The 27,391-nt window shown below is 46.9% G+C and overlaps 1 protein-coding gene across 3 annotated transcripts in view; it reads left to right on the top strand.

Annotated features, from left to right (window-relative positions):
* The window catches only part of TRPC6 (transient receptor potential cation channel subfamily C member 6), a 453,173-nt gene that overhangs the window by 374,547 nt on the left and 51,235 nt on the right, over positions 1 to 27,391 (top strand). Inside the window, exon 9 of one of the 3 annotated variants that reach the window (XM_078655966.1) lies at positions 20,111 to 20,194. In XM_078655966.1, the coding sequence (XP_078512092.1) occupies positions 20,111 to 20,194 (84 nt within the window). The remainder of the gene's footprint in view (positions 1 to 20,110; positions 20,195 to 27,391) is intronic. The other 2 variants (XM_078655967.1, XM_078655968.1) reach the window with 2 other exon arrangements.

Raw genomic sequence — 27,391 nt, 5'->3', positions numbered from 1 at the left:
CACCAACCTAATCTGTGTCACAACCTACAATACAGGATCCCACTTTGTGAAACAAATGATCAATAAACAGGGCCGCATACTCACATCCAACAAACTGAATTTTGAGAAACCCATGCTCTCGTTCAAAAAGAACCGGAGCATCCGGGATAGACTGGTTCATAGTGATACCTTCAGTAAAACACCAAAGGGACAAAACACTATTTGGAACCTACCCCCAGTCCAGGGCCATTTCCCATACCAAAGTGATATAAGGGTGTGGGTCATGCACTCCTCTGTGTGTTTGAGGTGAACTGGTTGTAGTGTGCTTCAAAGATATCACCCCCTGACAAAGAAGGTGTAGAAATCAATTGTAGTTAGTGACACCTAGGGTAGGTGCCAACTCTCTGAGCACAACCTTGGGGAAACAAACAAGTTTCTTTAACAAATTCTTCAAATGTCACAATAAATTAAACCAAATTTGTATTCATCTTCATCATGTTTAATTCACATGAATCTCTCTTCAACATCCATAAAGTTCCATTTCATATGTAAATCCAAATTCATTGTGTGCATAATGATATCATATCCCAATGCATTTCGGGTGCCTTTAAGTTTTTACGTTATGCTCACCTTTCGTTATCATTTACAAGACACACTCATGATTAAGGCAATGTATTTGTGTATTTATGTTTACTCGGTGGATCATACTTAGATTGTGTCATTACTATTTTTTAGGATTCCCCTGACGAAGGACCATGTGTCCGAAATGCATTGGGATATGATATCATTATGCACACAATGAATTTGGATTTACATATGAAATGGAACTTTATGGATATTGAAGAGAGATTCATGTGAATTAAACATGATGAAGATGAATACAAATTTGGTTTAATTTATTGTGACATTTGAAGAATTTGTTAAAGAAACTTGTTTGTTTCACCAAGGTTGTGCTCAGAGAGTTGGCACCTACCCTAGGTGTCACTAACTACAATCCATTTCCCATACCAACACAATTAACCTAGGACTAAGGACACCATGGGAGCAGAGATCACACACGAACTGTAAAAGTACAAATGTTGTGTACATAATCAGCTGCCCCTGTGGTCTGAAATACATCAGAATGACCACCCGGAAAATCAAACTTCGTATTAACGAACACAGAAGTACAATAAGGTGCAAGAGAGCAACAACCAGACTGACGACACACTTTCTTGAAATGAATCACTCAGACACAGACATACAATGGAACATCATTGAGAAAATTGCATCAACAAACAGGCACAAAAAATGCTGCTGCTAAAAGAAAAAAGATGAGTACACCGTCTTAAGACACACATACTAGGCCTTAATGATGACATACCCTTGAACCAGCTCAACAACCTGAGTAGATAAGGCAATGTAGGCTGGTGCACTTGGTGGAGTTTTCCTTACTATGTTCCGTTAAATTTTGTCAAACCAATATAGACCGGTTCTTTAAATGCACTGTGAGAAATAACCATTAGTCTCTGTTTATTTTACGTGGTGAATGAACTTGGACAGAGTCTTGGATGCACAGACACTAAAATATGTGAGGATCCAGACAAATCTCCATGTTAAAAATTAAAGGCCGGAGTCTGTTTACGTGTGCCTTGCCGACGTGCGGCTGCCAGCATCCTATCAAGCGGCGAGATAGAAGCAGTCGGCTGACATCTAACCTGTCACTACGAACCACAGCGACGTGAGCCAAGCTCCGGCCGCAGTCCATTCCTAGGGTGAACTGTAACAATAGGGCTAGACAAGCCACTTTCCGGATCTGACCGGCATAGCCCGCGAACATTGGTATTTAACCGCGCCAGCTCCACTCATTCTTTGGACAAGCCGGAGAGCAGAGCAGCTAGTAGGTAATGGCAGGGTTGGACCTTTGAAGAAATGATCTTTGTTCCATCTAACCGAGGCGCCACTTGATGGGCCTGCGGTAGGCCATGGCACATTTAAATTGAAGTTTTCTGCATTTTCTACCAAACCTCATATGCGATATGGCCACCATTCAATTATATGTATGTGTGATTAGAAGGCCTCCCTCCTATGCTCCCTCGGGAATTGAAGCCCTGAGTACGTGGGGTGAGTGCCATTGCTTCTATAGGTTACCTAATAACTAGTAAGTATTATGTGGTGAAATGATACACAATATGTATGTTTATTGTGAAAGAAGTAATGCATGTATGCACAACCCAAAGCGCTTGTGAAAGACACCGAAATGCGTATGTTTTTGACATGAGCAGCATGACCCTTGTGTGACCACACCGCTAAAGCATGCTCTAATTTGTTGGGGGGATCATACACAACCCTTGACACCATCACGGCAATGTCTTCAGTGGGGACTACGTGCTGATGGTCTACAGGTGACAACAGCGCCATTGAACTGTACAAAACAACAATGTTGTATTATGTTTTCTTGTCTCTGGTTTTCTATAGGTAATTCCTCATTTGAATCCAGAGGCACGTATCAGACTTGTTCCTACTTATCACCTAAATGTGCCTTATGGAAATTGTGTGACGTTAATGCACTAACGTCTTTGGGGGAAGTAACCTCATTACACACCACGCTGATGAAAGCTCAGGACTTATTTAGGCCATTAAGGAGGGCTGAAACATGTTGGTGCCTATCTAGGGTCACAGGACCTTTACATTCTGATACCCAATTATAGCGCTTTTATTCTTCCCGTCCACTCTTTCAACAAAAGATACTTTAGGAGTGGGTGAGGAATGTTATCTTTAAAGTTACGCCCCATACACCTTTTCATAAGTGCTCCTTGAAAGATGGTTGAGCCCACCCCGACCGTTAGGAGTTGGGGTGAGCCTGATGACGAAGCATGTCACTACAGAGTGAGTGAGGGCTATTTAAAGAAAAGGGTATTTCTCCCTTCCCACCCATAGCCATGGGTTGGTTACAAATTGGACTCTCAGTATATCCTACTCAAAGGAATAAGCATCAAACACTTAGGAACCCTAACAACCCCCGCCTCGTTTAACTCTGGAGGAACGACCAGAGTTTTTTCAAAGGGACCCCCATAAGGTTGAGTGTGACCCATTTCTTCTGCATGCCATACCACCAACAGACCAATTGATGGGTAGAAAGGTTTAACAATACCTTTAAAAGGTTGATAGGAGTTTTGTTGGCGTACCTCAGGAGAAAGTGTGATCATGCCTCTTATTAGCCTACAAACTAATTCCACACAAAGGAGTGGGGTTCGGTCCCTTCTGTCTGGGCACCATGTGCCATGTTCCATGTGAACTAGCAGAAGCAATACCTCTAGAGATATTTTGAAGTGAACATCCTGTTAATGATAGAGGAGGCTGTGGCGATTAATGAACCACTTCCTAACCTATTGCACAGTGTTAAAAATGGGGGTCTCTGCTTGGTAAGGGCTTGCACCTTTGTCCAACTATGGACCCTTCATCCTAGTCAGGATAAGGGAGTTACACTCCTGAAATAACCACTGTTCACCCCCTTGGTAGCTTGTCACGAGCAGTCAGGCTTATCTTAGAGTCAGTGTATAAAGCATTTGCACATAACCAACAGTAATACAGTGTAAGCACTACAAAAGGAGACCACACGAGTGTGGAAAAATATCCAATATTTTTATATACTTAAGACAAGACCAAAAACGATAACAATCCACAATCTAGTACTGAAAAATCTTCAGTTATCAAAATAACTTCGAAAAACAGTTCCTTGATGTCAATAGCTCCGTCCGGGGCTATCACAGCGTCGTGAGCAAACAAATCCAAACAGTTCTGGATGACCGCAGCGTCGCAGGGCAGCTACAGTGTAAGGAAGACCCGCAAACAGTACCTTTTTGAAATGCAAGGTGTCTGCGACCTCTCATTGAGCTTCGGAAAGCACGGCTTCCGCAGGCGTTGGTTCCGGAGGTCGGTGCAGGAGTCATCGGGGCCCTCGAAGTCACACGCATTGCAGGTTGAACTTTGCTGAAGTCAGGAGCACTGGGGTCAGCAGGCATCGGGTGTTATAGTGCAAAGTACAACAGTGCGGCGTGCGGTGCCCTCCGGTCGCGGTGCAAGCAGCAGCTCAGTGGTGGCATCAGATGGCCTCGTCGGTGAGACCTGGGTAGCAGTGCGAGATGAAGGCGACGCTCGTCAAGGTGCTGGCAGGTCACGGTGCGAGGAGCGGCCAACACAGCAAAACACACAGCAAAGTGGTAGTTCCTCCTCACAGCTTCTCCAGCTATTCTTTTTGGCAGTCTTCTTGATCAAAAAGAGTTCCAAAGTTCGGCGGTTCGGGCTCCAATATTTATACCACCAAGTCCTTTGTTCTCTAAAGGGAGAGAGTGTCTGTATCTAGTCTAAACCAGTTCTGGGTGCATTCTGCCAGTGCACAACTTCTTACTTTGTCAGTGTGGGCCAGGGTCATCAGACAAACCACAGAAGGTGCAGCCGGCATTGTGGAAGGCAGGCACAGCCCTATTCAGGTCCAGATGCTACTCCTTCCACCACTCCCAATGCAAATAGGTCTATTCAGTCTAGTGCTTACCCACCCTGCCTCCTGGAACTACCCCAACCCCTGTCACTCACAAACCAGGCATGCAATACACAACCTAGCAGAGGCAGGATAGATGGTTCGGCAACAAAATACCTTCTTTCCTAAAGTAGTATTTTCAAACACAGAATATTAAAACCAACTTCACTAAAAGATGTATTTTATCATTCTGAGTTCAGGCATACTAAATTTGTTTTTCGACCATGTTCCCTGGGTCAGTTAGGATTATAAAATGGTATAATCAAATTGCCCATTCTGGCCTATGGGAACAGGTAGCCTTTCAATAGTGAAAAACTAAATTGGCTGTAATTCACTATAAGGACATGCCACACACACCAGGGCATGTCCTACCTTTCACATACAATGCACCCTGCCCACAGAGGTACCTTGGGCCTACCTTAGGGGTGACTAACATGTAGAAAAGGGAAGGGTTAGGGACTGGCAAGTGGGTGCACTTGCCAAGTCGACATGGCAGTCCCAGACTGCACACAGGCTCTGCAACGGCAGGCCAAAGTTCCACTTTACGGGCTGTTTGCGTGGGTGGCACAATCCAGTACTGCAGCCCTCCAACAGCATTTGATTTTTTGGCCCTGGCACGCGCAGTGCACTTTACTAGGGACTGACACATTAATCAAAATAGGCCAGTCATGGAAACACCAATCCATAACACATTTTAATACAGGAGCACTTCTACTTAACTGTGAGAAGTTAGCCTGGCATATGATGTCCACTAGTTCTAGTGGGCACCTTGCACCAGTCTTATTAACCCTTATTGATGATGGTTGTAAAGTCAACCTTATGGAAAGCTATCCTAGTGGTAGCATGAACCAGTAGTCTTCAGGCTAAGACTTCAGTAGGCGAGTTAAGCAAGTTGTTTTACCATATATAATGCCTTGAATACCAAATGAAAGGACAGCACACAAGGTATATATCAAATATATATGTATTTAATATAAACACAACCCCTCTGCACTCTTTATGAGGTCAGAGGTAAAAATACAATACAAGTCATACAGTTAATACACAATAAGTTGCACAGTATACGTTATGCCCTAGCGACCTCACTAACCATACACTAAGAAATTGGTATAAGTGCCACGTGAGAGTTAGAAAGCAGGCCTAGGGCCTGTAGAATCGCTAGGGCTACACTAAACGACCAAAGGTTAGGAAGTAGGAGACCCACGGGAACCGTGTGCGGTGTCTAAACACAGGCGCTGGTTCCAATTGACTTTCTATGGAGTTCGTAAAAGTTACAAAGTTACAAGTTAAGGACATTTCCGGATGGACTAGGATGGAACCCTTTTAAACTAGGACACTTCGAGAGTCAAGACCTATGGGACGGGAGCACCAGAGTACTCGGGTTACCTCACCCAGGGAAGCTGGGTGCATAGGTGGCTTTTCGTGTCGGGTTTCATCGTTGTTTCCTATGGAGAGCTGCAAAGAAGTGCTGCTGGCGACCAGGGGAAAAGTGTCCTGGTGGATCCAAGGGTGGAATGTGGAGAACCTGAAAGCAGAGGGGACAGAGTCTGGGTCACTAGCCAGTGACCAGGAAGGAACCAGGCGATGTTGGGTGCTTTAAGGTGAAGAAGGTGAGTTTGTCTCTTCAGCCACGAGGTCCAGGAGGCATTGACGAGGACCAGGAGCTGGATTCGAGCTGTCCCACAATGGAACTAGATGACTGCAGCATTGGTATCCGGATTGGACTTAACAAGCCTTGGCAACTGCAACCCACGCAGGATGTCAAGATTGGCTCTTTTGCAGACCAGCAAGGTCTGTGGTGGTTCTTCTTTGTAGGGAAGGGAAGCTGGGGCGAGCCTGGAGCAATCAGGATCGCAAGTCAGATTCAAGATGGCGACTTCAGGGGGCTCACTAGCCAACGGGCAAGGAGCCGGGTAGACGCATCAAGCACAAATGTAAAGGCGGGGCCCACGGGACACTCGCGGAGTGTAGGGGCCTGGGCTTCAGGTCAAATGGTGCTCGGGGCTGGGGTTTCTCATACCCCAATGCACAACTTACTGAGGCTTCAGAAAAGTAGTGCAGGTAGCAAAATGCAGGATGTTCAAGATGTCCGGTCCCACGACTCTCGTGTCTGCCACGGGTCTCAGCTTTGCTGTGGATGTGGTCGGGGTCAGAGAAGTCTGGAAGTCCAGTTCTTGAGTCGCAGAGTCTTCGGGTTCTGGCAGGAGACTTGAAACTGTAGACCGGCAAAGTTGCTGTTGGTGCCTGTTTGAACAGGGTGGTCACTCCTCGACCACAAGAGAGATGTCTTCCGTCTTCTAGTCAGAATAGAATGTCGAAGGTCCAAGAAATCTGTATCAAAGTTTTGTTCCAGGATAATCTAAAGTCCTGGGGACACAGCTCCTATACTTATACTAAGGATGGGGGCTGGATTACCTGACTAGGTTCCTCCTATGGGTGGACCTGAGAAGACGGTGGTTACAGCCCTTTCCCTTTGTCCAGCAGCAGGAGTTCAAACTCGTGTCTATGGCAGCAGCATCCATGTTGTGATGCTGCGGCTCTGTTTAACTTTAACCGGGTAAAGCAGTAACATACATGTCTTTGGCCTCTAGAATCTAGAAGAGTGGAATGCTACCCCCGCCACCAGAATTGGCGGGGGGGGTTAGTATTCCAAAGTGTTTGACACCTTACACGACATGTTTTGATAAAGCCAAACCAAAGTTAGCATTAACCGCGAGTATATGGTATGGCTATATCATAGAACAGCTATTGGGAGATGGTTCCGAAAGCTGCAGAGGGGCTTTGCTCATGCTAGGGCACCCTCTCACATAAAACCAACCACTCTGCCTCAAGTATTGTCAAGGCCTACCATAGGAGGGGCTTATAGGTGTATATGTGTATATATGTGAAGGTAGATAAAGGTCTACTATATCAAAGTAAGGGGTGATTACACCACCTTACCCAGGCTGTGTGAACAGATCCTTGGTGTCAGTTTGGAAGGCAAACCAGGGGTGGCACAATACATGCTGCAGCCCCTGGTAGGCCTGGGTTACACCTATGCCCTGAGTACCTATGGTACACTACACAGGTGCTCACAAGACCCAGTAACCGATCTGGTATGCACCTAAAGTGCATGGTATCAATTTAGAGAGAGAACAGCTGGGCGGTGTGGTCTGATTAGCAAGTCCACAGACACATTAAAGTCCAAAAACCAGAGAATCACAGCAAAAAGCAGACCCTACTCTCCTACATTTACCACTGATCTGCAGTGAGAAAAGTGCGCAGAAACACTATGCCACCAAAAACAGAGTCAACACCGGGAGATCAGAAAGCAAAAACTCAGGGGAAACACACCAAAAGATACCAAGTCTAACACACAGTGACTAAAAGGATTGTATTTTAGATGATTCACATGACCTAGAAATGGTTCCTTAAGAGCAAAATAGAGTGTAGAGAGGTATTGCTACAATTTTCTTACCTCATTTTGCTGACCACGGTGTTGACACCTATTTATGTGCATGACATAGATACAGAGCATAAGCTTCTCAGTGAAGAGCACATTTAACAGCAGTGCATTACACAGGTTAGGCTTAAGAGTGATTGAGCAATCCCTTAGTCCTTGGTCCAGGCCAGTAGTGTTGGTGACCATACAAGGATCTAATGACTTATGTTTTTGACTGGACTACCGGGCCCTCAATGAGTAGACCAAGACAGATGCACACCTTATTCCCTGAGCTTATGAGCCTGTGGACCAGCAAGGTGCTGCTTGCTTCTTGAGTACCTTTGGTCTAACCAATGACTATTGGCAGTTCACACTAGCACCAAGTGCCATGGCTCAAGAATGCTCCTGTCCATTTTGAGTGTATGTTCTCCCAACTCTGCAATAGTCTAGGTGTGGTCTGCCTTGACGACATTGTAATCTTTAGACATTTGTGGGAGAACCACACAAGGCACCCAGAATCAGAAGGCCTTCGAGGACCTGATGGCATTACAATGGTCCTGTGTTGAAGGTATCTGACTATGGTCATTCCTTATTTGCATAGACTGACTCCTCAGGTAAGGATGCTGATGCAGTACTGGCTCAACTTGATGACAAGGATATTGAACATCCAGTGGCATTTATCACTTGCAGACTGCTTCCTATGGGGCAGGACTGGGCTGATATTGGAAAATATTGTTTGTGACAGTGTATGCCTTGAGAAGGTTCCAGTCTTACTTGATTGGCACCAGGTTTGTGCTCCAGACAGATCACAAACCACTCCGTTGGTTAATGGAATGAATGACTAGACACCTACATTTTTTGGATGTTCTTTCTCAAGGCCTAGATTTCATAGAGTAGCACAAACCCAGAATGAAACACAGGCATGCATATGGACTTTCCCATCATTTTGCTGTTCTGAAAACTGGACTTCTCCATCCATGGAGTAAGATTTTATCTGTATTCTTGTTCAGGCAAGCAATGCAGCAAAACATTACATGATGTAAACAAATGGGGAAAAGTAGCCAACTGGAGCAGAAGACGCACTCCTTGAGATAGACTGTGAAAAATGACATTGTGGGGGAAGGGAACATCACAACACTCACTCCAACCGCGATGATGAACTTCCCTAGTTCCTATTTACAGATCAACTACAAGTTCAATTTGTAACAAAACATGTTTTCATTCACAAACATAGATGCATGCGTGCAATGGTAGACGTAGGGTGGACGAGACAAGAATCTAAGGCCAGATGGGGTCTTAATATCTTTGTGCAGGCATACAAACTATGTGTTGGATTTACAAACTGTGTTTTGGACTACCTACAGGAGTAGTAAGGATTTACTACAAAATGCATTTCACAAAACATACAAATGTAATCTCCACCTCCACTACTCCTATCTTTTCTATGGAGAAATCATCCCACATGGAAGTTTGCTGCTTATAGTAATTGTGGGTGGGACCAGGGGGAGTGGCTGGAAAAAGGGACATACTAATGAACAGAAGACGGTTAGGGGAAAGAAGGGAGGGGTTTAGACAGGGTGAGGGAGGGGTTTAGTGAGAGGTATAGACCAACCGCAGAAGATAAAGTCCATTACTATTACTATTCACAAACTGCACAGCCAAAAAGACCCGGCGCTAAAACCAACAAGAGAGAGGGGAAGTCAGAAGGAGGGAACTACATGTTAAATAGCCAGTTTTTTACCTGTTTGCGAAATCTAAGATAATTGGGTTCTTTTCGTAGCTCGAGGGGAAGAGAATTCCAAAGTGAAGGGGCTAGCCAGGCAAATGAACGGCCTCCCATTCTGGCTTTTCTAATTCTAGGCACTGAAAAAATATGTTGGCTAGATGAGCGTAGAGTGCGGGGGGGGCAGTGGCGGTGAACCAGGGATGTGAGATATGGTGGGGCCAGACCAGTATGTATTTTGTGCATGATGCAGAGAGCCTTGAATTTCGTCCGGTTTTCGATGCGGAGCCAGTGTAGTGTGCGGAGGGAGTTAGAGGTGGAGGAAGTGTTGGGCAATTTGCAAAGCAGCCGAGCCGCCATATTCTGGACTGTTTGCAATTTACGAATCACCTCTTTGCTGGCACCCAGGAGAAGAATGTTACTGTAGTCCAGTCTAGAAGTGATTAGAGCCTGGACTACAGTTTTCTGGGTGTCCACAGGCAGCATCCAGATAATCTTGCGCAACCACTTGATGATTGTGGTGCAGGTGGAGGAGGTTTTGACCACATGGCTTTTCATTGATAGTTGGTCGTCGAAAATCACGCCTAAGTTGCGTGCTGATTTAGAAGGAGTGGGTGGGGTGCCCATTAGAGCGGGCCAGTGTTGGGGTCCCCATAGAGTAGTATTGTGGCCGAACAGAAGAAGCTCTGTTTTCCCCCCATTCAGTTGCAATTTGTTGTCCAACATCCAAGCTGCGATGTTGCTCAGTCCTGAACTGAGGGCAGATGAGGAGGCATGTGAATCTGAGGAAAGAGAATAGATGATCTGGGTATCATCTGCGTAGGAGTAAATACAACTACAAGAGGAGGAGCTTCGCGCGCAACCGAGATGGTCGAGTGAGCACAGGGCTCCCGGACCTTCGCCACCTCTGGCACTTATCCTGACTATAATCCTGGTTATGATCACGGATCATCGAAGACGAAACCCAACCGATATGATGGTTGCTTTCAAAATTTGATTTGGTCAAAACCGATTTTATGATGATCTGAACTTTCCTGGCCTGCTCCACGGATCTGCTCGAGTTGGTGAACTGCCCGGATGGTAATTGAACAACAGCGGCTGCCTTGATCCTACTTTCGACCCTGGACTTGGCTTTCGGTTTAGCTTTTGCTCCGGACCCTCTACACAGCGGGTTTGGCCCCGCCGCCCACGGTCTGCTTCGCTTCGCTGTCCCACTTCAGGGCCGGGACTGTATATCACCGCTCGGTGTGTGACTTGGAACTCACTGTCCTCTGATCGAGCATCTGTGGGTGATTGCGACGTAGCCATTTTCACCAGGTCTCGGGGTCCCCTCGGGGGCGCAACTTCCAAAATGGCCAGCAAGCCCGAGGTTGAAAAGCGGAAGACTAAGACTGTTCACCGTGGGGCCTCCATACAATCTAATGTCATGGACCGATACACTCATCCTAAGGGATCCCCCGGTGGAACGGGCAAGCCCCCGGCGGACAAGGGAGATGACCCTACGGCAGACGAAGACCCGACTCTGCATGATATTATGGGCGCCATTGCGAGTATGCAGGCCTCAATTGGTGCGCAGTATGAAACCTTGGCGCATAAACTGGATACAGTGGTGATTGATGTCACCTTGATCAGGGCGGATTTGGCCAAAACGAACGAAAAAGTTAAATCCCTGGACTTGGAAGACCTCTAGACTCACGACGGATGTCTCCGATCTGCAAACGGAGGTCCGTGAACTACGGTCCTCTCATGACTCCTTCTCCCGTCGTTTGGAAGATTTTGAAAGTCGTTCCAGGCGGAACAACGTCCGTATTGTGGGTGTCCCTGAGAATTCGGACAACTTAAATGTCGACCTCATCGTGGAGGACCTCAACGTCAATCATCTTGCACCCAAAGGCCTGAGTAAATTCTTTGCTGTGGAGCGGGCGCACAGAGTGCCGGGTGGTAAACATAAGCTGGGTGCTACCCCTCGGCCCATAATCGCCAGGATATTTTATTTCCGTGATCGGGATGCTATCCTGCAGGCGTCGCGTTTGGGTGGCCCCACGAAATTTGAGAATACGACGGTGAGTTTCTATCCCGACTTCACTAAGTTGGTGCAGAAGCAAACACTGGGGTTTCAGGGAGTGAAGAGACGTTTGAGAGACAGGGACATGAAATACGCAATGCTATTTCCAGCCCGGCTACGTGTGGAGTATAGAGATTGGACATTCTTCTTCGATCGCCCTGAGGCTACAAGTGACTGGCTCGACACACTGCCCAGGCAGCGGGAACACCCTGAACATTCTGGTGGAGCAGAGGGTGGACTGTTGGACCAGGAATAGTAATATGACTTGGGTCCGCTTGACTGCATATAGATCTCTCGGCAGGGTTTGCAGATCCTTTAACTTGCTTTAATTAAGGTGGTCCTCCAGGGGTGGCGGAGGGAGTGAGTCTCTTCCTCCTCTGGGGTTTCTTTCCGTAGATTAGTTATTTGCTAGGGCGACAGGCACACTGCAAGTTGTGGGGGCCTTTGAGTCTAACGCAGGGGTGCAGGGTGGGAGGTCTTGTTTCAAGGGTTGGTTTTGGGGAGGAGGGGGGGAAGTTGTTATTGTTTGATTCCTTTCAAGGCACTGTATTGATGGTCTTCTGGACTTGGCTGTTGCGACTAATGTGGGGTGGATGCTGCGACTAGGTTTGGGATGGGGGTAGGAGGCTAAAATTGCTGTGTTGGAATGTTAACGGGTTGGGGGACAGGATAAAACGTGGCGTGGTGTTACAACTCTTGAGACGTCTTTCCCCTGATGTTGTGCTGTTGCAAGAAACGCATTTGATGGGCAATACATGCCAGGCTATGAATCGTAGGGGCTACCGTCTCCTGACACACTCCGGCTTCACCACTGGCTCTAGGGGGGTGGGTATCTTGGTCAGAGTCTCCCTCCCCCTTGAGATAGATGCTGTTGTCCTTGACGACAGGGGGCGATATGCTGCCCTTACTGGACGGTGGGAGGGGAAAGTCGTCACTCTGCTCTCCGTTTATGTCCCGCCTGGCCTTCAGACGACGACCTTTGCTGACCTGGGGAGGGTGATACTGGGGCTCCCGGAGGGTATCCTTGTGGTGGGTGGCGATTTTAACTCTGTTGTCTCCGGAAATGTCGATCGCTACCCGCCCAGGGACCTTGGGAGGTCCCAGTCTTGGCTGGGTGGCTTCCTTGACACTCTGGGACTAATAGATTGCTGGAGGCTGCTCCACCCTGGTCAATTACAATACACCTTCCACTCTGGTGCTCATGGTAGTCTTTCGAGGCTTGATTATAACCTGATGCCCACAACACAGGCCCCACTTGTTAGGGAGATCAGACAGCTGGCTAGGGGTATCTCAGATTACTCCCCCTTATGGCTTGTAATGGAAGCGGGACCGGGAACTGAGGGTCAAGTAGCCCCGATTAACCCTTGGTATCTCCGCGACCCCAAGATCCATACGGAACTGATCAAATCACTTGACCATTATTTTGTGGAGAATGTGGGGTCTGTGTCATCGTCTGTCTTGCTATGGGAAGCCTATAAGGAGGTCATCCGCGGCCACGCCTAATCGTTAATTCATAACGCTAAGAAACGTAAGTGCGAGGCAGTGGTCCGACTTGAAACTGAGATATCAGACATAGAAAGAGAGCTGGAATCTGATGTTACCCAGGACAGGTTGCACCTTCTCAGCCTCAAACAGACCGACTATAGGGCATTGGTCACTGATGCCGCCAAGGTGATGAATAGAGAGCAGCAAGGCCGTTTGTATGATGTGGGTGATAAGGCCGGAAAGTTGATAGCTTGGTTGGACAAGAAAGAGAGGGCTAGTCGTGTGGTTCCTTTGATTGTGAAGGAGGATGGAGTGAGAGTGACCGACCCGGTTGAGATTGTGGAGTGTTTTTCTGAGTATTTTCACACTGTATACTCCCCAGTGTCGGACAAACCGGAACAGGATTCGCATCTGCTTTTGAGAGACATTGGTTTGCCCTGCTTGTCGGATTTGGACAGGGAACTGATGGACGCGACACTCTCTGTCGAGGAGGTCGCGACCGCAATCCGCTCTGTGAGATCGGGTAAGGCCACGTGTCCGAATGGTCTTCCCATCGAACTCTATAAGCTGCGCCCATACAAAATAGTGCCATATCTTCGCTCGATGTTTTTAGAATCGCTAGATGCGGGTACCCTTTCACCCGATCAAAGGCTTGCGTCTATCGTCGTGATTCACAAGGAAGGGAAACCGCAGGATTGCTGCGTGTCGTACAGACCCATCTCGCTCTTACACGCTAAGCCTAAGATCCTCGCAAAAGTGCTTGCGAATCGTTTAACCTCCGTTGTCTGCGACATGATCCATCCGGATCAGTCCGGGTTCATTCCGCACCGGAACACGGCACTGAACCTTCGGCGTTTACACAGCGCCCTTGTGAGAGCGTCCTCGCTGCGTGAATCGGCCTTCTTGGCTTCTTTGGACGCCACAATGGCGTTTGATACGCTGGAATGGCCATACCTTTGGGCTGTCCTCGCCAAGTTTGGTTTTGGCCCAGTTTTCATCAGCTGGGTGAAACTACTATATCAAGACCCCTTGGCCCAGGTAGTTGTTAATGGTCGTGTTTCTGGCTCCTTTTCTCTTGAAAGGGGTACTCGCTAGGGGTGCCCGTTGTCTCCGCTTCTTTTTGCCCTTGCTTTGGAACCTTTGGCGGCTTGGCTGCGCTGGGAGCCGTCAATGAAGGGTATGCGCTGGACCCCTGATTTCGAGGACCGGATATCGCTCTATGCTGACGACATCCTGTTATACCTCATGTCGCCTCGGATGTCACTAATAGTTCTATTCGATGTCTTGACTTCCTTCGGTAAGAATTCTGGCCTTGTGATCAATTGATCTAAGTCCTGCCTGTACGTTCTCTCGGGAGACTCTCCTATCTTGCCGCGTGGGTGCCCAATACAGGTGGTGCATGCGGGTTTCAAATACTTGGGCGTGTTTATCACCTTAGATCCTGTGGTTCGCTATGAACGTAACCTGCTGCCCCCGCTTCAGCGCTTGCGATCTGACGTTGTGGCATGGCGTAAACTTCCGCTGTCCCCGCTTGGACGTGTGGCTTTATTTAAGATGATGTCTCTGCCCCGATTTTTGTATGCCCTACAGAATACTTGCGATACTATCCCGGCCAGCTACTTTCGGGAGATTGAAAGCTTACAGCGACACCTGATATGGGGTGGACGGTCTCGTATAGCACTCGCCAAGTTGACACTTCCTTGGTACGACGGTGTAATCGCTCTCCCGGATATTAAGCGCTACTACTGGGCCTCCCAACTGGGGGCGATTAATCATGGCATGTACGATCCCGCGTCGAACCCCGCGTTTGAAATGGATAAATGGTTGCTGCCTGGTGGTGACTACAACAGGGCGCTTTATACAAAATCCCCAGGGAAGCAGCTCACTGGCCCTACCAAAATAGCGGTGCAAGTATGGCATCGTGCGAACGATGCCATGGGATGGAAGAATAGACTTACAAGCGCCACTCCGCTTTATGCTTCCGAGAGGCTGGGCTCCCTATGGAAGACGAAAGACTTTGATTGATGGGACGTGATTGGCATATGCAGGGTGAATGATGTGTGGACTAAGGGTAGGATCAAAACCTTCGACGAGTTTAGATTGGAGTATGACCTGAGTGACAGGGAGTTCTTTAGATATGCTCAGATCCGACATGCGCTGATGGCGGTTTTCCCTCCCGGTACTATTGTCCCGGAGGCGTCACAGCTTGAGGACCGGGTCCTGGATGGGCACGTTCCAGATAGTACGATTTCGCTTATCTATAAAAAGTTGATAAACGATAGGACCGACCTTTTACAGCAACTCAGGGAAGCTTGGACTGGTGATGGTTTGGAGTTAGATGACGAGGACTGGCAGCAAGCCATATCCTTGCCGAAAGAGGTTGCAATTCCGTCCCGCCTTAGGTTTGTGCAGCTTAAGATTCTCCACAGGATCTATGTTACTGGTCCGCGCTTGGTCAGTATGGGTTATGCTTTGGATGGGCTGTGCAGGCGTGGTTGTGGCCTTCCGGGCACCTTTCTTCACATACTCTGGTAGTGCCCGGCGGTTGTTCGTTTCTGGAATTGAGTGCATGCAGTAATGGAAGAGGTCACGGGTGTTGTGTTGTTGCCTGAAGCCAGACGATGCTTGTTGAATGTGTGGGAACCGAATGACTATGATTTGTCACAGACTCAGTGGGTGACCCTTGGCAATATGATCGCTAAGAGGGATATCGCCCAGTTGTGGGGCTCTCAGAGGCCACCCACAGTTCTGGCATGGAAGGAGAACATGGACTGGTGTATGTTCAGGGAGAAGAGGGTGTATGTGGCCCGTGGCAAGCCCCGCAGGTGGGGTAAGATTTGGGGTCAATGGAACTCCTACAGGGGAGACATAGGTGCGCCCCCCTTTACACAACTGGTGGCGGATCCTCCCTCCCCTTGACCCGACATTCCTGCTATCCTGTTGCTTCAATTGTCTCTGGACTCGCTGTATCCCTCAATCCTCCCATCCTGTAATGTCAGTGATTGTATTATGATCGCATGCTTTCCTCCCCGCAGGACGCTTCGCTATTCGATTGCTTGTACTGCCTTGATTATTTCTTTTTCTTTATGTTGTTAAAAGTTTCAATAAAAAGAAATATTTAAAAAAAATACAACTACAGATAAACATATATATTAATTTCTTTTGGAATATTTTAAGTACCATGTATTTTAGTTTAAAAATTGATGTAACAATATTTTGTATTACTAATTTTTAGTACATAATAAAAAAACTTTTACTTTAGATCGGTTTGTTATGTGATTTAAATTTCAGAATAATATTTTAATACAATTTTAATATAATCAAAATAAGTAATTTTAAATTTAAATTAGGTTGATAGCACTGTTTGCATTTCAACATTTAAAATGAATATATAAAATTAAATTACGTTAATATTTAGCATCCAAATATTTTCACTAATTTTATTTAAGTTTAATAAACATTTTTACTTTTCCCTATACTTTACCATAGAGAGATGGCTACCACAGGAGTGGGCATATATAAGCATAAATGACTGCCTGCCATTGAATGTGAGGTGCTCCAGTTGTACCCATATTGGCAACAGTTCTGTACGGGGTAGCAAGTATATCTATTACGACACAACCACACCATATAATATGTATGTATATGCAGAAAGCATAGTCCTCCAGTCAAGGTCTGTGCATGAAATTTGCATGGCTTTAGCCTGTAATGTGCGCTATTCCAAATGAATGATTGTATGTCACTGTTGATGCAGGATCAAATGTCATATCAGTAGGGGTGGCATATCAAAGATGCAATTATTCAGGTTGCAATGTTAGGGCCATATGTATCATCATCACCATTTGCGATTTCTAAATAGCGATTTTTAAGGAATCGCTATTTAGAAATCGCAAAATGGTATGTATGGAGAAAATTGCTATTTTTTTGCGATTTCCAATTATTCCTTATTTGCGAATTTGCAATTTGCGAATTCGCAAATAAGGAATAATTTCCCATTCATTTCTATGGGCCAGGAGGCCCATAGAAATGACTGTGAAATAATTCTCAATTTGCGAATTCGCAATTTGCTAATCTCAATTTGAGAATTATTTCAAGGGTGCAGGGGTGTCTCAAGGACACCCTGCTGCACCCCTGAAAATGACATGTGTGTGCATATGGCGCACATACATGCCCAATGGGCATGTATGTGCGTCATATGCCACCCTCACAAATGCACAATTGTGCATATTTACAAGAAATCGCAAATTACCACCAACTGCAAGTTGGTGGTAATTTGCGATTTCTAAACCTGAATTCGCAATTCTGAAAAGCTTCATACATAGCATTTAAGGAATCACAAAATTGCGATTCCTTAAATGCTTAAGCAAAATAAGGAATCGCAATTTTTTGCGATTCCTTATTTTGCTAATTTTTCATACATTTCAAAATCGGAAAAAAGGCCATTTGCGATTCGCTAAGAAATGAATCGCAAAAGGCTTGATACATATATCCCTTAATCTTTTACCCTGACCAAAATTGATAAGACAAGCTGGTGGCATCATAATATATCATTTTGGGGCTTTGATATCAGGGGGTTCAGGCTTCGTTGCCCATCTTCACTAGTCCCCTGTTTATTCTGATCCAGAGGTATTTTAGTCTCTTCAGCACCCAACCTATACTAAGGTGTGCCAAACTGGCCCCAGTGCTGACTGTTGACATGGAGAGTGCCTTACAGGTTCCCCAGTTTTTAACCAGCTATCTCAGAGAAAGATTAAATGATTGATATCATAGTGCAAAATGAGGATTCTGGATCAGTAATTGTTAATAAAATATCATCAGCATAATGAAAGAAACTTAACTGACCACTTGATGTTGTAATTCCCTTGATCTCATTGGTATTTATAGTGCAGCTGATAGGGGTTCCATCCTTGCCTTGGTCTGCAGTGGATGGGAAATGGTTTCAAGGAAAAACCTCCGCGTTTGACAGGAGCTGTTGTGTCTGTGTATAGTATAGTGTAATGTATGCAGGGTGGACCTTCTGAAGCAAGGAAGCTTCGTAGAAGTTTTGCAGTGATTTCTATGAGATTTCACTGCGTTACTTCTAGGACACAAATGCATCAATATCTTACGCCTGCCTCACAGCAAGCGTAAGACTAACGCAGGCACATTTGAAATGGGACTTGCCCATGTGAAATGACTCATTGACGGAGTTGCGTCACTTTTGTGACACACTCCAGCAATGCGTCATTTGTGCGCCTACAGATATGTCAAAAATACTGACATGTCTGTAACTCCTTGCGCCATGATGCGTCATACTGTAAATATGACGCATCCAGCATGTCGCGAGGAGGGCACAATGAAAAGTGACGCATCGCTGTTTTCACGCAGAGATGCGTCACTTTTCATAAATGAGGGCCTCTGGATCTATTTAGGATTGTCGCTCCACACCTCCTAGTGAGGAGGCCCATACTGTCAGAGCTTGCTGATGCCTTCTCTGAATAGCTTCTACTGGTTACTGTGCCTACCAAGTTCCTTTTTAGTTTGGCTGCTTCTGTTGTAGTGAAGTGTGTTTATTGGAACAAGACTATGTCCGTGTGCTTTGTGTGTAAGCAGTTTAGGAGTTCCTTTCATGTCTGATGAAATATGTCAGAGGAGTTGTCAGCAAAGTACCAGGGTATGTAACGTTTACAACGAAATTTTTACAACGCACTACCATTACAACGCAGGCATTACCACGCATACCATTACAATGCATTGCGCTGGGGGGCGCTCTAGGATAGGGAATAAGTTTAATTTTCTATCCAACACCTTCCCTAGTGTCCACGGGGACTGGAGTTGGAATAGAAAATTATACTTACCACTATCCAGCACCTCAAAGCGCTATGCGTTGTAACGGTATTCGTTGTAAATACCGCGTTGTAAAGGTATGCGTGGTAAAAGTATGCGTTGTAACGTCATACATCCAAGTACCAGCTTTGTGAGGGAGAGCCATTGCCTTCAAGTGGAGAAGTAAAGAGAACCTTAAGATAGTTATGGCCGAAGATAACTGGACGCTGTTAAATTGGCTTTTTTGACATACTTGGACAGGGTGAGCGGGTACAAGGGTTATTGCAGACGGTGACAGGATGACAGATAATTTTGTTTTGACATTTATGACAGGAAGGTGGGACGTTGCTAGAGAAGGTACAGGAGCGTGGCAGTATTCCTGGTTTGTTTTTGCACTAGGAAATTTGCTAAGTGTAACAGACTAGGCTGAGGAGAAGAGAGCTGGGGGGGCAGTGGGGTGAGGAAGGGTATTTTGTGTGTGACTCCCACATGACCCTACTCCCCTGTACGGCTGTTTGATTGTCTTATCTTACAGAAGGGTGTTGATGGGGGGGCAATACACAACATAAAGTTGTGGAATTTTTCACATATATTTCCAAGTGACTTCATAGACAATCTGAGCTTCACTCTCATCTGTTTGATGTTGCTTGATCCTCTTAGTGTAAAACAACCCATTATTGAAAGTTACCCATCTATGATTCTAAACTTTGTAGGTGTTCCTGTTTCGAATATGCCTGGTTTATTGCCAGAACATTGGATTAGTTTTATGTGGCATTGTCAAGGTTCTAAAAAGTGTGCCAATGGTATGCCAAATCTGTGCCTTCCCGTATGTAATGTAATGTATTTAATTACATTTTGTGTTTTTTCCGAAGTTTCTTTAATTTGATGCTGTGGGTAGTGAACATCCCTGAAATCCTTATTTTTAATAAATGGCATCACAACTACTGTTGAAACTACAAAAGTATGCGATGGCTTAAGACGACTGGGTCATCTAAGAAATGTTGTATCATAAACCTACAACATACAATGAACTAAAAACGACTTTTTTAGATGCTTAATAAAACATGTTCTTCATTAATGTTCTATGTTGATATATATGCTTTACTTTTTCAGCTCGGCCACAGTAAACATTCAAGTATTCGAAGTTCCGAAGATGGAAATTTAAACAGCATAAACAACAGTCCAACAAAATATCAGGTAAAATACCCTTCGGGATGTATTTGTGCCAAGTGTGTGGCATCGTGGCATTTAGTAGCATGCAGCTGCCAAGAGTGGCGCATCGCTACCCTTTAACTTCCCAGAGCACTCCTGTGTGTCTGGTCCGAGATGTGTCTCGTTGCAGTGTTAGCCACGTTGGGAGAGTTGGCTGAGGGGTGTGAGGTCCTGACTCGCGGTTCTGTAGCGGCGACACCGTGCTGAAGAGTACATGGGGGCAGATTTACAAGCCTCTTGTGACACTTTTACGCCGCCGTTGCGTCACTTTTGTGATGCAGCAGCGGCGCAAACAATGCGCCACTATGTGACATAGTTACAACGTGACGCATCTAGTGAGATGCGTCACATTGTAAAGCCCTGCGCTACATTATACCTGCGTCATGTATAATGTATGCAGGGTGGGCGATCCTTCGCAAGGAAGCCCCGCATAAGTGACGCAGTGAAATCTACAAGATTTCACGGAGTCACTTTTACGTCTCCGCTGCACCAAATCCTTACGCCTGCTTGAAGCAGGTATGGGGCACCCCGAGCAGTGCTGGAGTTGCGTTGCGTTTGCGAGTGCGACAAAACTACAGCACTGCATCACCCTTACGCCGACAGGTGCGTCACGCATATGTCTATCCTTGCACCACGGTGCGCCTCATTGTAAATAGGGCGCATCTATGGTGGCGCAAGGGTTTTTTTGAGTCACAGAAAATAACTGGCGCATCTCTGCTAATATGCGGGGATGCGCCAGTTATTGTAAATCTGCCCCATGGTGTCTACCCAGAAGCACTGACGACAGATTCCAGGAAAATCTACAGACATTTCAGCACGCAACGTTTATAAACTTAGAAATACAAACGAAATATAATGCACTTTACAAAAATGTATCCCATATGAACAGAGGGATCAAAGGTATTGCTAATGTAATACGCATTTCTTCTCTGGTGTTCTGAAAGCTAGCAGTGGTTATTTATAGTCTTGAGCAATCACCTCCCACTCAGGTGTTCGTAAACAGCCCTGTATTGCTCCCTTTTCCTTCCGGTTTATAAAGAATCCCACTGTGAGGCGCAGTGGCATTTGTCCCTTTAGTACACTGGGTTGTGGGGTTTTGCTGTCATCCAGCTTGGCCAATTCAGCAGCACAAGTTTTAAATATTACAAAAGGCCTTTGTGCATAAGTACCATCATTCGAAAGGCCCTGGCTTGAGGTTTTACAGTAAATAATTTCCCTGGGTTTAACAACCTGGAGAACTGCAGCAATTTCATCATAATAGAGTACCTCCACCCCATTCTATCTCATCTGTGAAATACTGTAGACTAAATATACGGAAATATCTAAAGCAGACACCATTCAACAACAGCTTTCACGCTAATCCTTCTCTTACGTATATATTGTCTGAGATAAAACGTTCCATTTGTTTATGGAACAGGTTGTGAACTTTAATTTGTCCTAGGCTTGAGTGTACCCTGTTACACATACATGTCCTTGGGCACTGAGTGGCTTTGTCTCGTCCTAACTTTTCTCAGAGCGCAGACAACATTTGTGGTTCCACTGAGAAACTACTGTAATTTTTGTATGCTTTTTCAAAAAGAAAGTTACAAGATTTTGCCGTTTTGTCGACACCAAGTTTGTATATCAACTTCTTTGATAACACTAGGTAGACGATTCCGAAATATTGAATATTTGTCATTGATACAGACTTTCAAAATAAACCATCAACTTTTGTACTATTGCCAATGAATTTATGGCTAGCAGCGCTTTGCATTCTGGAAATAGCTCTTTTACCAATTCTTTTTTAGTTATATGCAGAAAGAGCTCATAATAAAGGATGGTACTGGCTTTAAGTCCTATCTGTGAGAGTAAATCACACAGCAGATGATATGTAAAAATACAAAACTGCTTCCAATAAACATAGCATTTTTAGGATGAGTTTCAATTCAATGGGTTGCATTGTATTATCTCATTGTGTTATCATTTTAAAAATCACAGATTCTAAACATACATTTAAAAAGATCCTAGAAATAAAACCTGGGCCTACTTAGATACAGGCCTGGGGTAAACTAAAATCAAATATCATTTTTGTGATGTACGAATTACACCCAAATAGGAAAGGTGATTCTTCAATTTTCACCTAGGAAGCCTCCAACGTACACTTAACAACAGTTTTACCCACAACACCACTTAAATGGCTTCCACACAAAAGGGGCATTGCCCTGTTCGAATTAGATATATACAACAAGGAAGTGTGGCATAAAATGTAAAGTACAAGGACGCTCTGAGGCAACACAAAGACCAGTAGTGGGCGTGGAATGAGTGTAACTCCACTTTCACGATTGCTGTCCTCATTCTCTCTCGTTGACACATAACCTTGGTTTCCCTGTTAGAATTTCGTTCTCATTTCTTTGACCTACAGTGGTGTGAGGGACAAGTATTATGTGAATGGTTAACCTGCCGTCACCAGCGCTGCAAGTTAATTTCCTTGCGTTAGTGAGCTATACTACTATTCACCGCTCACTCCATAGCGACCCTACATGCATGACGTCCTCAATCCCTCGGCAATGTATCCACAACATGCCCAGCACTTACCTCTGTCACTACACACACGCTGTGGACATAGATTGCTGTCTGACTGTTACAAGCGTCATGGGCGCACTGTCGAACCAACCAGACTTACTGCAGAAAATGGGAAAATGTATGGACCTAATAGTTTGTTGTACCCAATGCTATACTGTGTCCACACGTTCTCCTCACAATACGCCGCCGGACCCCCGGGTTGTCGGCTGAATGGCTGTGTCACATTGCTCAATACTCCCTGTCTAACGACCATTGCGGCCGGCCCTATGGGTTGTAGGCTAAATGCTGTGTGAATATGTAAAGGACTGTCTAGAACAAAAAAGGTTTTAAAAATAAAAAAAATTAAATAATGAAAAAAAAATGATGTGAATGGTTAATGGGACGTGACCACATGGTCAAGTATCTATCCACCATTTAGCGACTGAGAAAGCAAAGGCTCTCCACCCAGGAACAATATTTAAACAAGCATTTGCAATGCAATAGGTCTCATATTTGAGAGAGTTAGAGCTATTGGCGTTGTAAATGACAATGTATTTTACCTATGTTTTTTGGCTTGAAGTGTAGTGGATATATGTGATGTGGAGTGAAATTATGAGGGTTGTATTGGAATTGTTGTTTGTGGAAGCAAGATGGCGACTGAGTAGGGGGCGCTAGAGGGCGCACTAGCTGAATGGCCGCTCTTTCGTGAGGCTCCAGCAGCCTGGCATGGAAATCCTTTCTTGATCCTCTCTCCCCTGCACTCACCCGCCCGAAAATCCCCACGGAGGGGCAGCTGGCACCGCTGCACCCTCGGTGCAACTTTGGAGGCTCTGCCACATCTGACGCCGAAGTTATACCTGGCGGAACCCCCTGGCCGACATATGCCTGGAAGCTGCGGTGCCTGATCTCGGCTCCTGGTACTGTGCAAGCCCCCGGCTTACCACGAGGCAGACGGGCCCACAGAGCTTGGCGGACGGTGCACCCTGTACTCGCGGAGTGACCGGCGGCGGTGTTTGGAGGCAGACGACGGCACGGTAAGCGCTGTGTGAGGCGCGAGGGCAGAGGAGAAGCGGTGCTCCCGCCGGCTGTGCACTGCTGCGGCACCTCTGCTGCTGAATCGGCGATGTGTTCTGGCGCCATTTTACTTTGCCGGTTTATCCCTGCAGGATGCCCGTGACTTTAAACGGCTCGCATACACTCTGGCTGCGCACAGGCTAATTATCCGCTATTTGCCGCTTTTCACCCAGACTGGCAGCTCCTGTGGCTCTGAGCTCCTAGCTGTATCCTAGAGGAGCTTCATCCTTAGCTGACATTTCTTGCACCTTGGCATTATTTACCAGTGCCCACCCACACTGCGCACCATCCTTTGGAGACCAGCCTGAAGACACCCCTGCTGCCTAGCATCGCAGTTGAGGCGGAGAAGTTTCTACACTGCACTGTGTGGCGCGAGTTCGCTACCCCTGTCCCTGACTCCTCTCCTGCTGTAGAGCGGAAAGCGCCTAGACACAGAGACGTTTTATCTTACTTTGTGGACATGGGGAAGCCAGACAGCCGTCAGCCCAGGCTGCAGTTAGAACCTACGTCGCACAAGAAGTCGACGTGACACGCGGGTGATGTAGCACAGCCCCGGAGCCCGGTTACGGAGGCCTCGACATCTGCCCCTCTGGCCCCAGATATAGCCACCATACTACAGGAAATGCGCCAGGGCTTTGCGACAGTGGTTGACAAGGTGGACAGGCTCTCCTCGAGGATGGATGGGATTGTCCAAAAAATGGATATACATGAAGAGCGCATAACTGAGGTGGAGCGCCGAATCTCAGACAATGATGACACCACTGCGGCGCATGACTCCCGGCTTGCCAGAATGGACAATGTGCTACGAGTAATTGCCGCCAAGAACGAGGAGTTGGAAGCTAGGAGTCGGCGGAATAACGTTCGCGTCACGGGCATTCCAGAGTCGACCAACACGGGGAAGATGGAGTTATACATAGAGAGACTACTTACGGCGACGGTGGGGGCAGAAGCTCTTTCGAGTCAGTTTATAGTGGAACGCGCACATCGCTCCCTTGGACCTCAACCCCAACCTGGAGCCCCGCCGCGTCCTATTATTGCGCGCCTGCTCAACTATCGCGATCTAGATGCGGCGCTCCGAGCAGCCCGTGCGAACCAGAACCTAACGTATGATGGTGTGCCCTTTTCTATTAACCCGGACTTTACCCCTGTGGTTCAAGAGCAACGGCGAAAATTCCTTGCAGTCAAGAGGAAGCTGCGGGACCTGAACATTGACTATGCCCTCTTGTACCCGGCCAAACTGCGGGTCACACATCAAGGCACGCAGCATTTCTTTCTCAACCCACAACAAGTCGAGGACTACATTAAAACTTTGCCTAAACGACCGAAACGACCCGCAGAAGCTGAGGGCTTAAATGCGTCAGGTCCTGAATGAGCGACGGATGGCGTTATATTGTTCTTGTTCCCGTATCCACCTGGATCGTCCTCGATCCCCCTTTCTGCACAGGGGGTCCCATCCTTCTTTGCAGTGGCTGCAGCTGCCCCGGGGGTGCCATGGACGGGTGTTGACCTGCAGGTGGTAATGTATGCCAGGCCCCCACCCCCTTACTCCCTCTCTACTCCAGATGGGGACTCTGGGGCTGGACTTACACAGAGTGGGAGGAATGGGGGTGGTAGCACGTGCACCTCGGATGACCCCTACTGGGTGTTCCCCAATAGCAATGACTTTGACTCTTATTTGTTGGTTGTTTTCTTGCTTTGTTTTGGTGTTTGGGTGGGGGGTGGGTACGGAATGCTGGCAAGTTGGGGTGGCTTCAGTGGGTGGGGGGTGGTGGGTTGATCGCCTTGCGGTCCGAAACTGTGCTGAGCAATGGGTGACTGCCTTTGGTAGAGCTGTGAAGTGTTGCCCTTTGAGGTTCGTAGCAGAGAGATGTGTTTCTACTTCAGACTTGGTCCTGTTCTTCGGACTGTTGGGAGGGTGGCGGTTGGGGGGGTGGGTTGGGGGTACTGTTGGGGTTCAGTTAATAGCATGTGCATTTTGTGTCTTGGAATTACTTGAAAGCCCTGGGGGGAAAGCCTTGGGTTTAGCCGGGGGATGGGGGGACGGGTTGGGTTGGGGGTGCGGTGTCTGTGACTTGACCGTTGCACATGTGGTGTGGATGCTCCCGAGTTGGTTGGGCTCCCTGTTCCTGGTGGGGGTCAAAGTGCTGGCTCGCCTGGAAGATGTCCTATTCCTTGGCGTTTACTGGGCCATCCCGCACACTTTACTCCTGCACACATATTCACGACCTTTTCCATGGGCGATACGCGCTTAAATGTGATTACTTGGAATGTGAGAGGGCTGGGGGATTTTAGGAAGAGGAGGCAGATACTCAGCTACCTAGATCGCCACAACGTTCATATCGCCTTCCTGCAAGAAACGCACTTTGCGCCCCACAAGGTGCACACTTTTGGCAGTAGATGGGCTTCATACACGGTTTTTGCTAATTACTCCTCATATGCGCGGGATACGGCCATCCTGGTGAAAAAACACACTCCTTTTCAGCGGGCGGGTTCCAGTACAGACCCCCAGGGGAGATATTGCTTGCTATGGGGTAGACTGGGACATATGGCAGTGACACTAGCGTGTTGTTATGGGCCAAACATAGACGACCCGCACTACTTCACGGCTTTGTGGGCTGCGATAGTGGAGACGGGTCCGCAACATCTCATATGGGGGGGCGATTTCAATACCACCTTGCACCCCCCCCTGGATAGGTCAAACCCTGCCCCCCACCACTACACTAACAGTAGGGACGTCCTTAAAACGACTGTTGCCGGTAACAACCTTATTGATGCCTGGCGTTCCCACTGCGGACCTAGGGAGGAAGGTACACATTTTACAGCGCAGGCTGCATCGTGGGCGCGGCTCGACTATTTCCTCCTGACCTCACATCTATACACCTCACTGGTTCACGCGTCACACCTCCCCAGGACATTTTCCGATCACTCCCCTGTCCTAATTACATTGTCCGGCTCTGAATTAGGGCCCCCAGTGACTGCGTGTCGTATGCAACCCTCTATGTTACTGGACTCGGTCTTCCAGGAGGAACTCCGGGATGAATGCCTGGATTTCTTTAAACGTAATAAGAATTCTGTCCAAGATGTTGCGACGATATGGGATGCCTTTAAGGCCACCCTCCGAGGCCTCTGTATTTCGAAAGGCGCGGGAGTACTTAAGAGCATACTAAATAGGTTACGTACTCTAGAGTCTGACTTGCGGAGCGCGGAGAACTGCCTCAGGGTAAACCCGGACACTGCGACCCTCGCTGTCATACGAGACAAACTGTCTGAATACTCTGAGGAAGCCACTAGAGAGGTAAAGTTTAGGTACAAATACTGGGTGGCCAGGCGATATGGAGAGGGTGAGAGACCTGGGAAGGCCCTGGCGGCGACGGTCAAGTTGATGCGCTCACCGACCGTCATACTGGAACTTGAGACTGCTGATGGGATTATACTCAGGGACACCACACAGATCCTGAACGAATTTGTGCGACACTATGGAGCACTATATTCCTCTAACAGAACTGTTGAACTTACGCTGGACGATTATCTGGCGGATGTGTCTTTGGGGTGGTTGAGCGATGCACA

This window comes from Lissotriton helveticus, chromosome 8 (genome assembly GCF_964261635.1).
Source record: "Lissotriton helveticus chromosome 8, aLisHel1.1, whole genome shotgun sequence".
Classification (NCBI taxonomy): domain Eukaryota; kingdom Metazoa; phylum Chordata; class Amphibia; order Caudata; family Salamandridae; genus Lissotriton; species Lissotriton helveticus.
The sequence above is the reverse complement of the archived record's forward strand: the minus strand, read 5'-3'. Positions and strand labels throughout refer to the sequence as shown.